The sequence below is a fragment of the Sciurus vulgaris genome (assembly GCF_902686455.1).
Source record: "Sciurus vulgaris genome assembly, chromosome: 4".
NCBI lineage: Eukaryota > Metazoa > Chordata > Mammalia > Rodentia > Sciuridae > Sciurus > Sciurus vulgaris.
Genome location: NC_136464.1, coordinates 26,732,529 through 26,747,819, shown reverse-complemented (window position 1 = coordinate 26,747,819; position 15,291 = coordinate 26,732,529). Strand labels below are relative to the sequence as shown.

The 15,291-nt window shown below is 57.3% G+C and overlaps 1 protein-coding gene across 5 annotated transcripts; it reads right to left on the bottom strand.

The window, feature by feature from the left end:
* Window positions 1-62: 62 nt before the first annotated feature.
* On the bottom strand, window positions 63-15,291 carry PSD (pleckstrin and Sec7 domain containing). 5 transcript variants are annotated; one of them, XM_079137936.1, is made up of 18 exons: window positions 15,257-15,291; window positions 14,307-14,365; window positions 12,339-13,075; window positions 11,967-12,069; window positions 11,140-11,500; window positions 10,024-10,464; window positions 8,688-8,882; window positions 8,444-8,524; window positions 8,151-8,263; window positions 7,509-7,567; window positions 7,307-7,396; window positions 3,806-3,849; window positions 2,328-2,518; window positions 2,172-2,242; window positions 1,901-2,058; window positions 1,622-1,766; window positions 1,216-1,359; window positions 63-813 (listed from the first exon to the last, which is right to left on the bottom strand). In XM_079137936.1, the coding sequence occupies exons 3-18, from the start codon at window positions 12,990-12,992 to the stop codon at window positions 583-585; spliced, it is 3,081 nt and encodes a 1,026-aa protein (XP_078994062.1). In that variant the 5' UTR covers window positions 12,993-13,075; window positions 14,307-14,365; window positions 15,257-15,291; the 3' UTR covers window positions 63-582. The 5 variants fall into 5 exon arrangements, with proteins under 5 accessions (XP_078994062.1, XP_078994061.1, XP_078994063.1 ...); XM_079137935.1 differs by lacking the exon at window positions 15,257-15,291 and adding an exon at window positions 14,622-15,225; XM_079137937.1 differs by lacking the exon at window positions 15,257-15,291 and adding an exon at window positions 14,980-15,225.

The window sequence follows — 15,291 nt, the reverse complement described above, 5'->3', positions numbered from 1 at the left end:
CAATTCAGAGCAGTTTTAATGGGGCAGAGGCTGTACAAAGGGCCAGGCCCACTGAGGGAGGGAAAGCAGGCTGTGCTAACCTGGTCTGTGGATGGGGCCTAAATGTAGATGCCCTTCCTCTACCTCTGGAAAGAGAGAGGTGAGCCCTCAGGGAAAAGGAGTGGAAACCAGCTTAGCCTCAACTCTGGGCCTCTGTCTGAGCCAGGCCCCAGGCTGGAGAGTGACTGCTGGTGTCAGGGTGAGGATGATCTTGGCAGAAAGCAGAAATATTGTCAGGCCTCCCCCACAAAAAAAAAAAAGAACCCCATCAAAAGTTCCAGGGCACTGGCCCCTCCCACCCCCACCCACCCTGTACGAAAAAAGTGCAAAACATTATCACAAAAGGATCTTAGAGGCGCCCTTAGCCTAGGCTCCTGAGGCCCATGCCCAGCCCTGCCCTGCCCCGGACAACCGCCGTCCGCGCGGTCGGGCCCTGGGCCAGGAGGCCCTCATGGGTGGCCCGAGGCCGGCCCGGGCTTAGGCAGGGCCATGTCATCATGCAGGTGCCTAGTAGGCACCATCCCCCACACTCCCACTCTCTGCTCAGGGCTTTCGCCTTGCGCTGCCTGCCCCGGACCGAGGCTCTGAGCCTGGATGCTGAGTACGGGTCTGGCTGCTGGGGTTCGGCTGAAGGGAGGGACTGGAGTGAGGCAGAGGGAGTCCATCCTCTGTGCTCCCAGCCTGGGCCAGCGCTGCCTCTATGGCATCTAGCTCTTCACTGGCTGCCTTCAGCTTGACCCGAAGCAGTGCTGCGTAGGTGCCGTAGCGGGATTTCTGAGGCAGAGGGCCAGAAGCCATGAGCTCCTGTTGTCCTCTCCCAGCCTATCCCACACCCATGACCAGCTAGAAAACAGAGTGTCCCACCCACCTCTACGCCCCAAAAGACCCCAGCAGGCCAGATGATCCTCTGGCAGGTTGATGACTTCCTCTGGGCTCTCAGAACTACCTGTGGAAACAGCTAACATTCTTTGAGCTTTGACCAGAGCCAGGAAACACTTGACAGACCTCTTACCTCCTGACCCTAGTGAGTGTGGAGTGTTAGCCTTGTTCCCAAGAGAAAACTGACACTCAGAGAGATTAAGCCGTTGGCCAAGATCACCCTGCTCACTCAACTCTTAAGAGCCACACCTAGCCTGAGCATGTGTGGGGAACACGGTGCCAAGCAGGGAGGCTCACCTCAAACTCCAGGTAGGCCTCCTTCTGCCGCTGCTCCTCAGCCTCCTTTCCTCGGGCCTTCTTTCCCAGCTGTGTGGCCCGGTGCTCACGCAACTCACTTGCCATGGCCTTCAGTTTGGCCTCATGGGTCCGCATCTGCTCCTCCTAGCAGCCAGAGGAGAACAGTCAGGATGACTCTAGTCTATACGCTGCCTTTGGGCAAATTTTAACAAGGTGCCTCTTTGGACAAGCAAAGCACCGTGGCTGGCTTTCCAGCTTAGCAAGCAGTGTAGAGGCTGAACTTCTGCCTCAGCTTGCCTACCGGGACTGTCACAGGGACGCATACACAGCAATCTGAGTGCACCCAGCCTGGGCCTGCCCCACACCATCCCACTTGCAGCAGGTGGACCAAGTACACTGAGGCTACCTGGGAGAGGCGGGTGGCAGCACTGGGCAGCAGAGGGCGGCTGAACCTCTTATGGGAACTAACAGCAGCTGGGAAGGGGGGTGCAGAAAACATGGCGGCAACTACATTGATGCGAGTGATCCAGGACTGCATCTGCTCCAGGCTCCTGGGGAGACAGCACAGTCCCTTGGGATCTGGGCCAAGGGATGCCTGTCCTGGCTTAGGATGTGACCTGAGAAGAAATGAGGCAATCCAGGGACAAAGAAAGGGGTCTGGGATGGACAGGAAAAGGACACTCACGGAGCCTGGAAGAGGAAGACCCGCCAGTCAGCAGTGCGCAGGTAGAAGACATGGGGCCTCTTACTGTAGTCACTGGCGCGGGTGGCCAAAGCATGGTGGATGCTGATGGCATTCTTGAGCTCTGCCTCCGAGAGTGCCTTCCCAGGTTGATACTCCTCCTGCAGAGGTAACCATCTTGTCCTGGCCCCAGTCTGGCCTGGCCTAGCCCAGGCCACCCACTATCCCCCGCAAGTCAGCATAGATAGCCCCCACGAACGGCCTAGCCCCGCACCTTCTGCAGGTAGAGAATCATGCCCTTGAGGATCCCGTGGAAGCTCTTCCAACCCCGCTTGCCCCGAGGTGCTGCGGGGGAAGGAAGGCAGGTCAATGGGGCCTGGGACAGGCCCACTCCCATCCATCCCCCAGACCCCTCCGCCCGGCCACGTACTCTTCCTGCAGTCAGGGTCTGCGTGCACCTTTCGCACCAGGGCCCCGTGCTTGTAGACGGCAGCCCCAGGCTCAGGAGTCAGGTCCAGGAAAGGGCTGGAGCCGCTGCCACTGCCCCCGCTGACCCTCTTGATGACCTTGGGGTTGGGGTCGGCCAACTCAGACAGAGAGCGCCTCAGCTCCTCCTCGTCTCTGCAGGTGTGATGGCCTCAGAGGGGAGCTGGTCATGGAGCCATACCCCTCTTCAGCCCTGGCTCCTGCCCACCCTGGAAAGCTCCTCCAGTGTGTACAGAGCTGCAGGGGGGTCCCCTCAACCTGAGGCTCCTGCCACGGGGTTTCCCCCCTCAAAGCAGGGCTCCTCAAGGCAGCATGTCTCCTCCCCAAAACTAGACATCCCCAGAGTAGAGTGACAGCTGTCCTTTTCCTCCCCTCGTGTGTAACCATTCCATCCTCTCTGTTTCTGGATACACACCTAACCCTCACACCCTTCTCTACCACAACTGACACATGTCAGACTCAACTATCTCAACCATACCTAACCTGAACTATGAGGCTTTGCTTATAGTTCATTGGCTAAATGGTGGAAAGGACAGCTTCCTAGTCCCCCAACCCCCCAAAAAAAATCTTGGTCTGCAGGTTCTATAAGATTAAAAAATCAGATTCTATCTTGTCACTCCCTTGTTCCAGAATCTGCAGTAGGTCCCTGTTGCTTCTCACACGTAACTGTATCTCCCCAATACTCTTTTTCTCCTTCCACTCTCCATTCCAGTCAGGCCTGCCTCCTTGTGGTCTCCCCATTCCACACTCGTTTCAGCCACACCTTTGCCTCCCAAATACTTTCCCTAGGGAAGCCTCAGTCCCAATCCTCTAAAAAGCATTCCCTGAGTTCCCTCTGTTCCCTAATTCTGAGCTCTACCTCCTCTGAGGTCTCTCCTAAAGACTGGAAGCTCCTAGCCAAACTGAGCAGTGACAGTTCTCAGTAGATAGCAGCAAATACAAATGAATTGACTGTTAGGTGAGGGCTCTGCCCTCAGACTGGGGGCCCCAAGGCCAAAACTGGACCTTCTCCCTCATACTGGACCTTCCAAGACTTTCTTTGAATCTGTTTCTATTTGGTGCTGCCAAGAGACAACATGGCCCCTTGTTCTGGGACACCTGGGCTCCCTAAGACCTAAGGGGGGCCTTTTGTGTTACTGGTCAATACTATCCTTCCTGAGGCCTTTGCTTTCCTGCTAGGCTACCAGGAGACCTTCCTTTTATGTCTCAGCACATGTCCTCCCACCCCAACTCAGCTTGTCATAACAACCCCGCTGGAGACAAGACAGACCCCAAGTCTAAGCAGCCATCTCCAAAGAAGGAAGTGAGGCAGCCACCCTGTGTCTCACCCCCCTCCTTGGACCCACAGCCCCAGGACTCCATAACCCAGGCAGCTCTTCCTTGTGCCCCGTCCCTAAACCACCACATGGCCCTGGGACTCACATGGCCCACTGCAACTTTTCATTCTTGATGGAGCTGTACAAGGCCTGCAGAGGAACAAATCAGGGAGTATGGGTCAATCCTGGGGGGAAGCATACTAGGCACCCCAATGTCACAGCTCAGAGCCCTTCCTCCAACTTGGGAGAAGAGCCAGATCTAAGCGGGAGGGGGCAGCAGTGTATAATGACCATAAGCACAGGGTCTGGAATACTGTACCAATACCCAGGCCCAGCTCTGCCACTTTCGCTCTATGACTTTGGGCAGGTATCCATGGGGAAGAACAAACATAGCAACATGTGGGGGCAAGCAGTTAGCGCAGGGAATCCTGGCACATGGCTGATGCACAATAAATGTAGCTACTATTATTATCTTTATTGTTATTAAGGGGCACTCCTGCTTTGATCCCGATGTGAGAAACATAGCCCTAAGGAAATGGGAAAGAGCAGCCCAAGAAACCCTCCTTCCCCCAGTCATGTGTCCTGGTCTGTTCCCACAGAATAAACCCACACATAGCATATGGAGAACCTGAGGTCCCACAATAGGGGGTTCACTCCCCCAGCTCCTTCCTTAGCTCAGGACAAGCTGAGACTTTCCCTGATCCAAACAGCATCATCAAGCCAAATGCCAGTGGCCCAGCCCTCTAGCCACCTGCATACTTCATGTAACTGAGAAGTGAACACTAGTCTGAAACAGTAGTTTAGCTTCCAAAGTCTATCCACCCCAAACTGTAAGCCCCTGAACCACTCTCTTCCTCTGTCTCTTCCTCTTCTCTCCTCTGTACAGTTGGCCTGGGGATACCTGGGGGCTCTGGGGTGGTCAGGAAAGAGAATGGCCTCCAGGAGTGGCACAGAGGGCCCCTCTTTGGGCAGTAGCCTGAAATATGGGTCCATGCCATCTCCTCCAACTGTGGGGGTGCTTCCGCCAGCCTGTGTGAGTGGGTGTGTCCCTAGCATGTGTGTGTTTTGCTATGTGTGGCATGTGATGCTGCCTGCGTGTGAGCTGGGTGCAGTGGTGACGTCGGCGCCTTCCCCGTGATGGGACACAGGCCCCTCCAAACCCCCCAACACACCACAGTCTCTGACTCTCACTGCCACAGGCTACCCAGGCATCCCACACCTGCACTACCTGCCCCAGAGTGGGGGCACCCACAGCACATGCCAAGCTAATCAACACATAGCCCTCCTAACATACACCGGCCCAAACCCAGCCATGCCTCAGACCCTGAACCCTGACTCCCAACTGACCAGAAGGGTGAAGCAACCTTCAAGATCCAATCTGCAATCCTTGTCTCCAGTCTTCCAGTACATCCCCTGCCAACTCTCAAGACACCCCCGCTGCTTTTGCGTGCAGCGCCACACCTTCCTTCAAAGGTCCTGAACCCCATCAGCAAGTCCCAAGTCACGCTCCCACAGAGAAAACCTTTTTTCACCAAAGACTCCGATTTGTGAGCGCCACCTTGCCATACCCCCTCCGCAAGTTCATACCCACCTCCGGCTGCCCACAAGCTCTGTCCCTATTGGGCTCCCCCCCTTCCTACAGCTCCATCCATGTCCTCCTCGGCTCGGCCGCCCTGGGTGCCTCCCTCAAGCCGCCTCCTCGATCGCCCCCCAGCCTGGCGTGGGCCGCAGCCCCCACGCTCTCACCGCCTTTTTCTTCTTGCGGCTCTGCAGGCGGCTGACCACCAGATCGGTGTAGAGCACGGGCTTGAGACTGCGTGAGCGCTGCGGCCAGCCGTAGCACAGGGTCTCCGCGCCGCGGTGGGTGCGCCCGTAGCGCACTGAGCACAGCGAGCGCGAGCGCAGCCGCCCGGCGCTGCTGTGGATGCTGTTAACGCCGATCATGCTGGCCCGGCCGGCGCGCCGCGGCCCCCGGCCATGCCCCCGCCCGCCCTCGGCACCGGACTCCCCGGCCGGCCCGCGGACGGCTCCCCCGACAGCCGGCGCGAGCGCGCGGCCAGAGCCCGGCCGGCTCCCACCGACGCACCGAGCGCGCGGCGGCGGCGGCGGCGGCGCGGTCTGCTCCGCAGCTCCGCGAGAGGGAGGGGTCGCCGACAGGGAGGGGAGTGGAGAGGAAGAGGGGGCTGGGGGCGGGGACGCCGCAAAATGGAGGCGCCGGAGCGCCAGGGGGCCCCCGCGCCGCCGCGGGGACAGCCGGGGGAGGCCGGCGGGGGGCGCATGCGTGGGGTCTGCCCGGGTACGCTAGCCCCCAGCGCTGTGGGCGCCCAGCACCGAGCTGTGGAGGCGGGCTGCGGAAAGGGTCTGGAACTCCGCCCCGGCTCCTCAGGGTTGGAGGTGGTGGTGAGGGGAGAGGTCTGAAGTCCTCCCCTCCGCCCTTTTTCACTTTAAGACTGGAGGGATAGCCATGGAAGAGTCCCGGACTCATCCAGACCACTCGCAGATACCCCAGACGCCCATGTGTGCATCGCAACTCACACCACAGTTCATCAATTCACGTTCCCCCCGACTCACACAGACCCTAACATTCAGTTGTACACGTCAAAATTTACCATCTTTAACTTAAAAACACACACTCTACTCACAGACGTTTGTCATAAATCAGTCAATTCAAAAACGCATACCTAACGTATAAGGCACTCAGCATACCCTTGAAGAACACACGTCACACACCCCTTGATTCAAATGCACCCTGCCATACATACACTACTCAAAGCACACACCCCAACTGACACCTCAACTCACAATGGATGCCCCCACTTAGATGCATCCCAAAACTCAAGCCCAACACACCCCAAGTCCAGATATATCCTAGGACGCGTCGTGTGCTGTCACGTGTGTGTTATGGCCCAGAGATCCCTTATTCCCACCCTGGGGGTTCCTCAAACTAAGTCCAGGTCTCCCTGGATAAAACACCACCTGATCAGGGAAAGGAGTGAACCCATGGGATGGGAATGTCCCCTTTTCCCACCACCATCAGCTCCTGTCTTCCTGACTCCTCAAGCGCTGGCGCTTGGGCGTGTGGTCCGCACCTACAGGAGGGCATTTCTAGTCCCAGCTTTGCGCCCTAGCGTCGAGACCTTGGAAAAGCTTTTGTCTGGCCCAGGCCCCTCTACCTCCGAAGAGGTTACCTGAAAGGTCTTTGTAGATGTACACACTAGGGAGCCGTGTGCCTGTGTCCCCTCTCCTGCCCCACCCGAGACCCCCACCTCGCCTTCCACCCTCAGTGCACTTTATTAGAGGGGGAACTGTTGAAGGTAAATGCAGCGTTCAGGGCTGCCTGCTCACGTGTTTTCCAAAGTCGGCTCCCCTCCCCCGCCACGCGCAGCAGCTACTGCACGCGTGTGCGCATGTTCCGGGAGAGCCTGCGTGTGGGGGCTGGGCGAGGGGGCGGGCCCCAGGCTGAGTCATGAGAGCCTGGGCTCTTGTGGCAGGAGCAGGGGCCGGCGAGCCCCTATCCACTTCCCTCAGACTTGGCCACAGGATGATGTCCTTCCCCTCCAGCAGGTTCTACCCTGCCCTGCCCCGCCCCACCCCACCCCACCCCCACCTTGAGCAGCTCCCTGGGGAAGTCGCCGCCATCGTTGAGACCCTCCAGGTTCCCGATGAAGTCCCCGCAGGTCATGCGCTTCCCAATGTTCTAAGGGAGGAAACAGAAACCTATGAACTTGGGAGATTGTGGGCCTCCCATGCCTTGAAGTCTCAAGACAGGGTCCTGTTTTCGGGTTTCCACCTTCCCACCCCCAACTCACGTGGCCGTGGAGATCTGTGTTGAGTAGCATGAGGGCACATGTCAGTGTGTGGGCTCCGTCTAGGGAAGAATTGACCATCAGCCTTGGCCCCCTCCCACGGACTCTTTACAACTGGCCTCCCTAACTATTCAGGTCATCCTGCCCCTTTTCAGGACCCGCTTTAGCCCACAACCACATCTTCCTTAGACTGGCCCCGTTAGTGAACTTTCCCTATCACTGTCTTCCAGCAGATCCTTCAGCATGGACCTCCCCCTTTACAGGTGTCCCTAGTTCCCAAAAGTGCTAGGGATTGCTCCCTGTTTGCCCCCAACACTCACATGCTTCTGTGCACCAAGCACAAGCAAGTCCACCCCACACTGTTATGCAGACCATGCACATCCCCACTCCAGCCAAAAACGGTCCTGCTCATGTATATTCACAATGGCATGCAAACACAACTGCCACCTCCTCTACACAACACTCTGGATCCTAGCAATATGCCTGCCTGTATACATGTAACCATGCTAGCACTATCTGCACACATGCATGTTCACATGCATACAAGCATGTACATTCATTCCCTCCTGCACACACACATGCAGAAGTGTCCCACCCTTCTGCCTCAGTGGTCAGTTGGGACAGTCCTGATCCCAGCCTCCTCACCCTCTGAGGACAGGGCTTCTGGATTGCACTGGAAATACCGCTGGGAGAAGTGGGCCAGCACACGTTCTCGCTCCTGGGTCTCACCCATTAAGGCTAGTTCCTTCAGAAACACCCTGAGGAGGGGGGATGTTGGAAGATATCATCCTCACCCAAAGTCCCCTTACCAGGCAGCCATGCCCAATCAGCTTGGGAAAGACCACTTAGGGGAGACATAAGGGTCAAAGGAGGCATCGCTGGGGCCCTTCACACCAACCCTGACTGTAGACACAGACCTCCAAGGGCTCAACACCCACCTGAGAGCTTGGTCCAGAGTCATGCCTGTGAAGACAAAGAACTTGAGGTACTCGCCAGCCACCAGTTTGCTGAAGTCATTGCTGTGGACAGGGCAGAGAGACAGGTGGGGTCTCAAGGGGAAGTGTCAAGGGGTCAGCTGGGGGTTACCTAGAGACCTGGGGGCATTAGATGGAGAGGATGGAGATGCTGCCCCCAGGATCATTCCCTCCACCCCCATCCTCAGTTCCAGCCCAGTGGCTTTACTTCTTGCCCAGGTGCCGGGCCACATCAGCCTTCCTGAAGCCGTCTAGTCGGTACAGCCTTTTAGCTAGGCGCTGTGCGGCCTCCAGATCCGCTTTCTGTCCATTGGACAAGGTATCTGTGCTTCCCAAGGCCAGCCGCTCTGTGCTGTCCAGCTCTGAGTCTGAGTCGGACACCAGCTGGCTCAGGGGTGGTTCACTGCCAGGGTAGAATACCAGCTCAGGGCTGGGGCAGGGTCATTTGGGATCACCCAGACCCTCCCTCTGCCTCCAGACCCAGAGATGGAGAAGGGGAGAAGAGAACATGGGAAATCTATTTGTCTTTTCTTCAGGGAAGAAGACTGGATAGGTTCTGTCCATCAAGCTACTCCATCATTACTAACTGTCTGGAAGTCTTGCCCCAAGTCTAACCTTCATCTATCTTACTGCTATAGAAGTTCTGGCTGCTTCCCCAAAGCTCCCAGGGTTTGCTATTAGATACAGATTCCCCATTAACCACACAGGCCCTCCTCAGAACATGGGCCTGTGGCCTGAGATATGGACAAAAATGGGATAGATCCGCTGCCAGGGAGGAATAGTGGAGGGTCAGGCAAAGATTTGAGGACAGTAGGGACACCATTTTGTTCACAAATGTTTCTTCCTCCCACATTTTGGGGTGAGGAGACTCCTTGGTGCTTTCCTTCTGCCCACAGAGAAGTAGGCTCTGGGGTTAGGGGCACTGGAGGTCAGGGTGCACCCCCCACACCCCCTTTTACTCCCTCCCTTTCCCTTCCCACCCCAGCTGCTCTACTCGAAAAGCCACCTGTCACCCCAGAGACAGAGGCCGGAAACTCCTGGTTGCTAGGCAACCCCATCTCCCTGCCCACCCCCTCCTGTTGCCATGGCTTCCATGACTGAGAGGGTAGCTGGCAAAGGGGAGAGCAGAAAGGTTAAGCTGTGAAAGGACTTTCCAGGATGAGAGACACCTGACTGGGCAGGGGACCTAGGAGGGAGGAAATGGGAGGGGCTGCTTGACTGGGTTTTAGAGACGCCTTCAGGCTAGGTGCGGATGAGAGACTCCACCTGGGAAGGAAAGGGCCTTCCAGGAGAGAAAAGGGATGTTCTCTGGGGATCCTCCAGTCCTAAATTATGGTTTCTCCAATCACTGGATCTGAGCCCAGGGGGGAGTTACAAGAGGTCAATGGTAGTAGCCCTCCAAATGGGAAAAGAGACATCTGTTAACCATCCCACTTGGGTCAGGAGTACAAACTACATCCTCACACTTCAGATCTGTCCCTTAAACCAGCTGGTTCTCGGGCACTGGAGGTCTCAGGGCTGAGAAAACCAAAGGAATTGCTTACCTGCCAAGGGGTGCCACTCCTAGCCCAAGGCTGTCTTCGGAGTGACTGGGACTAGGGGGCTCCCTCCCTGGGGCCAGCTTGGTTCTGGCCTCTGTCTCCTCCTCCTCCCCTCTCTGTGTCCAAGGCCCATCAGCAGCAGAGCTGGTACCAGAATCCGGTTCAAGAGGAGCAAGTGGGGCAGGAACAGGTGGGTCAGGCCGGGGAGCAGGGGGTTGGGGAGGCAGCTCGAAGGTGAAGAAAGGACTCTGGGTTGGGCCAGGTGAGGCCAGGGCCTCCAGAGAGGCAAGGCTGGTATAGGAGGTGCCCTTGGCCCGATGCGACTCCAGGATGGCTTCAAACACACAACTGAAAGAGTCAGGCCCATCAGCTGAGGAGCTGATCCCAGGAAGGAAGGGCACAGGTGACTTGAGAGGACCGGAGTGAGGCATCTGGCTACCTGGCCTGCAAGGGCAAGGAGAGGTCTGATCAGGGACCCAGAGCACAGTTTTGGGGCATGATTTTATAGAGCTCTCACCACTGACTTTGTTAGGGGGATTATGATCCCCTTTCACAGGTTCAAACCCCCCCCTAAAAAAAAGAGTCAGCTGAGTAGAAATTTGGTGCCTCTGCAGCCCATCCCCAGCACCCAATCCCCCTCTCCCTCCCTCCCTTCCCGCTAATCTCCCTTTCTCCTCCTTTCCCCTGATCCGCTTCCCTCCTGCCATCCCATTTCTATTTCTGGCAACATCTTAGGAGAAGATGAGGCTCCAAGCTGCAATGGGGTGTGAGACAGAAAGGAAAGCCCCCACACTCCCCACTCTCCTGCCAGGACCCAGGATCTAGACTGATGCTCCCATGTCCCCAGGCTGAATTCTGACCTCTGGCCTCTCATTCTTGCCTCTGATCCTCTAGAACCTCTGTCTCCTGGTTTCTTGCTGATGCTCCCACATCCCCAATGCACTGCCAGGCCTCAGGCCTCTGCCTGAAATCTACACTCCACACTGCCCTGTCAGAACCATCAGCTTGGTCCTGACCCTCCCACCCGGCTCTTATCTTTATCCCCATCCCTATGACCCTGCTTTATCTCTGAGCCAGTGGGAAGGAGCAAGCCATTTTCTTTCCCAGTTCCCCACTCACCGGACCCCCTCTGAGGCCTCAAACACCTCATCATCCACATCCTCTTCCCCACCTGCCTCATCCTCGTCCTCATTTCCACTGCCCAGGCTGGAATGAGGGCCAGGGCATGGGCCAGGACGTGGGGCAGGTGGGCGGGCAGTGCCAGGTGGGCCCTCAGAGCTGGGCTGACTCTCGATGGCTGAGTCAGCCTCTTCCCGCTCAGCCAGCACCTCATCGATGTCAGTCTCTCGGTAGCACCTCAGGGGCACTGTGTCCAGGTCCGTCTCGGAGTATTTGGTTGCTTGCCCCACAGCTACCCCAGAGCCTTGCCCTGAGCCCATCCCGGGTGGTGATGGGGAGGCCTGCTCTGGGGGTTTAGCACCTGTAGTATGCATAGGCATCCAGGTCAGGAGGTTATCCATGTCATCCCCTGTCCCAGTCCTATTCTGCACCTCCCCCATGCTCTCATATTGGCAGGAAGTTCTTTCACTGTCTAGTCACCATTCCTCCTGCCACAAATTTTGCTTATCCTTGTGCCAGTAAAGTTCATTTCAAACTAAGTCAATGTCAACTTTGAGGAGCCCAAAGGAGATCAGCCTCTTTTCTACTCCCAGGAATGACCTTGATATCCTGCTGTCCCCTCCATGGCTGAACTTCCTTCAGGTGCCCAGTCCAGGCCTGTCCAGTCCCCATCAGGACACAGCTGGGAAGACTGAGGCTGGGAAAGGCTTTGGCTAACTCAGGAGCCCAGGAAAGGATTGGGGCAGATTTGAAGGAAGCCTCCCTATCGTCCTCAGCTGCTGTGAGGAGGCCCTCTCCCCTTCCCCTGGCTCAGTCCCAGGCCTTACCTGAGCTGGGGGTGTCCAAGGAGCCATAGAAGAATTCCCATTTGGCTCGAGCAATTCTCTGGGCATGAGAGGAGACTTCCCGGGGAGAGGCCCAGGTGTCCCCCTGAACCAAGGAGGGAGAGACAGATGCAGCACCCAGAGATAAAGCCAGATATACAAGGACACAATATGGGACAGAAACAAATATAAGAACAGTGACAGAGATGGAGGTGCAGAGACACAAGGACAAACACAGAAGGCAAGAAAGAGACAGATTTAGGACATTGAAGGATTCAGAGTGAACAGCAGACAGGCCAAAGTCTGACAGGGGACCAAGCCTTGCCCTTTCACTGGGGCACTAGGGCTTCAGGAAACCCAAAGTAGGTTACATACCTGGTTCAGGGATCCAGTGTCAGCAGGTCCTCGGAATAGTGTAGCCAGGTGCTCAGGGGGGCCCCCCAGACCATTGGGAAGAGAAGAGTAAAGACCATCTGCTCCAACCTGGGGTGGGACTGGTGGCCCACGTAAGGGGTCCCTGCTGCCGGGAAGGGCAGAGCCTCCTCCAGCTGGGAGTGGATCTGATGTGGATGCCTCCAGCCGCAACTTCCGGTTGGAGCCAGGCCCAAGGGCTGGGGTAGGCCTGGGAGGAGAAACTCCACCCAGGTCCCAGCTCCGACTCAAGCCTCCAGGAGCAGGTAACCCATTCAGCGGCCTCACACTGGCCTTCTCCACAAAGCGAAAGATGACCACGGAGCTCTGGGCCCCTGGTGGGGGCTGCCCAGTGGGTGAAGAGGGTGCCCAGGGTGAGGGTACAACACGGGGAGAGGGAGGGCCACGCAGAGGCGTACAGGGTGCTGTCACACGTCCCAGTTCCCGGCCTCGGGGACCTGGACCTGCCACTCGCCGCAGCAGGGAGCCTGTGCTGCCATACATGCTGGCTGGGGGGCTCTGGGGCACTGGGCCCTCGGGGAGCCAGCGGCGAGGGCATCGTGGTGGGGAGATGGCACAGTCACCTTCTGAGCAGAAGCGCATGGCACTCTGGGCCATGCTGGGGCCGGGGGTCAGGCTGGGGGGGCAGGGATGGCGAGGCCAGGTGGGGAGTGAGAGGGCTGCATGCTCTTCAGACAGGCCTGCAAGAGAGGAGCGGGAGCAGGGGTGCAGTGCCAGTGGTTAGATGGGCAGGTCAGCAGAGAAAAGGAAAGGAAAGTTGGCTGGGGTCTCTGAGCTCCAGGGACCTAGCCCAACCTGGAAATATGGGGTCATTGATCCCATTCCTGGGGTACTTCCATGGAGGCCTGAGAAGAAAAAAATCATCCACCCGAGAAGAGCCTGGCTTCTTTCCTCCTACCTGGGGGCCCTGAGCATCACCCTGGGAGGAGTTAGGAAGCTATCTCAGAAGTTGAGTGAGCTGAGTCCCTGTGGCAATTTGGTGCTACTTCTGATGTGGGGGAGGCTGGCATCCCAACCTCTGGATCAGGAGTGTCAGTCAGCCATCACCATTACTCAGCCCTGGCCCCCTATAGTCCCTCTTATGGGAGCCCCTCACTCAGGGAGGGAGAACTCAGGTCTCCTGGAAGGAAAGGAAGAACAGGGGTTACATAGGGACGATGAAGGGGAGAGGCATAGGATGGAGGAGAGCAGAGGTCTGAACAGAGACCTCTATTTTTGATACATAGATATTGTATGCTGAATGGGAAAGATACTTTTTTTTCCTCCATACGGGTATAAATGCACATGCAAGCACACACATACACACACACATACACACACACACAGATACATAAGGACAAATATATCAGTACACAAACACATTCATAGGCAACACCCTCCGGCACACACACAGATGCACACGCATACTGCTCAAAGACACACCCTCATACACTCTCACAGTCACAACAAATATGTGTGTAATGAAAGGCACATGCTTGTTTTACACACACACCATCATCAAACAAGAACACACAAAGAGGTACCCAAATGTACACACAGGCTTTCATTCTCCAAAGCACACACACAGGTGTATTGAATGCAGTGACCTACTGGTCACAATCATACAAATACAGATGCACATTTACACATATATTCAAGCTGGGACACACACTGTCCCCTCCCCCTCAACAGTCACGGGATCTCTGGGGGGTAAGACTGCACCACATCCCTCTCCTTCCCTCCTCCCTTCAGGGTTATGACAGATCTTGCCTAGCCCAGGAGGGGCCATAAAGGGATAAGGGGGCTCTGGCAGCAATGCGGAGTAGAGGCAGAGGCCAGGAGCAGCACCCCTGCCAGGTAGGTCTTGGAGCTCAACAGGGCCCTCGTGTGTGCCCCTGTGCAGCCCCTACTCAGAGCTACCTCAGTACTCACCGCTGCTCTTCCAGAGCTGGGACCGAAGAGAGGCAGAGGAGAGGCTGGGCCCTGCTCAGCTGTGAAGACAGCGCGGCTCCCGCTTGCTTGCTCCAGGCCCGCCCGCCTCTCAGTCCCTCCTCCAACCCCCCCCCCCACGCGCCGCTCAGCAGCGTTAATCCCCCCACCACCTCCTCTCCTAGGGCCCCCGAGTCCCTGAGGCTGCCAATCCTCCTGGTCGCTAGGTCCCCACTGGGCTCTCCCGCCAACCTAGGACCCGCCCCAGACCAGGGGAAGAGCATAGGGAACCCCCAGTTCTGTTCGCCAGACCCTCACATGCCCCACCACACTCGTGTCCAGGTCCCTCTTGCCCGCTGCCTCCTGAGCCACACGTAGGGCCCAGCTGCACACGCGTGTCCCGCTCCAGACCCCACGCGTGTCCCTAGGAGGTTGCCACATGACCTGTTACATGCCACACGCGCTCCCGCCCCCACGAGCACGCGGCCGAGCAAAGCACACGGTATGGGTGTACACTGGACCCGCCCCTTAAATCCAGGAGACCAACTATGGAAGGGCGATGAAGATTACAGGTCTTGAACCCTTCGCCGTTCTCAGACCCAGGAAACCCAATCCTGACAACCCACCCAGAATGCGGGAGGGGCGTTAAGTCAGACTTCAAGAGGAACTTCCTTACTGCCTGAGTTAGTTGTCCTGCCTTCCCAGGGGTAGGAGGTTAGATGGGATGACCTCGAGACTGGAGGAAGTGGGTGGAGGACAGGCAACACTTGTGCCCTTGGCCAGAGTAGAAGCGGGGTCTGGCTATTTTAAGAAAGCGCCACACGAGTTACTATGGCAACTACTCTTCTCGGTTAGGTCAGGGAGAGCAGGTGATGACCTCGAAAGGAAGAAGGGGTCGGTTTGGGCAGTCAGGGGGAGCGAGGACGTGCGAAGCAGGGGCGCGCGGGGCTCACCGCGGGGAGGGGTGGCGCGGGTTCCGCGTGGTGCT

Excerpts from the sequence above, each read along its gene's own strand:
- PSD (XM_079137936.1), bottom strand. The coding sequence starts at position 12,992 with ATGGCCCAGAGTGCCATGCGCTTCTGCTCAGAAGGTGACTGTGCCATC. Across the intron at positions 7,397-7,508 it reads ACACAGATCTCCACGGCCAC|AACATTGGGAAGCGCATGAC; the intron begins GTGAGTTGGGGG and ends TTCCTCCCTTAG. Across the intron at positions 1,767-1,900 it reads GTCTTCCTCTTCCAGGCTCC|GAGCCTGGAGCAGATGCAGT; the intron begins GTGAGTGTCCTT and ends CTGTCTCCCCAG.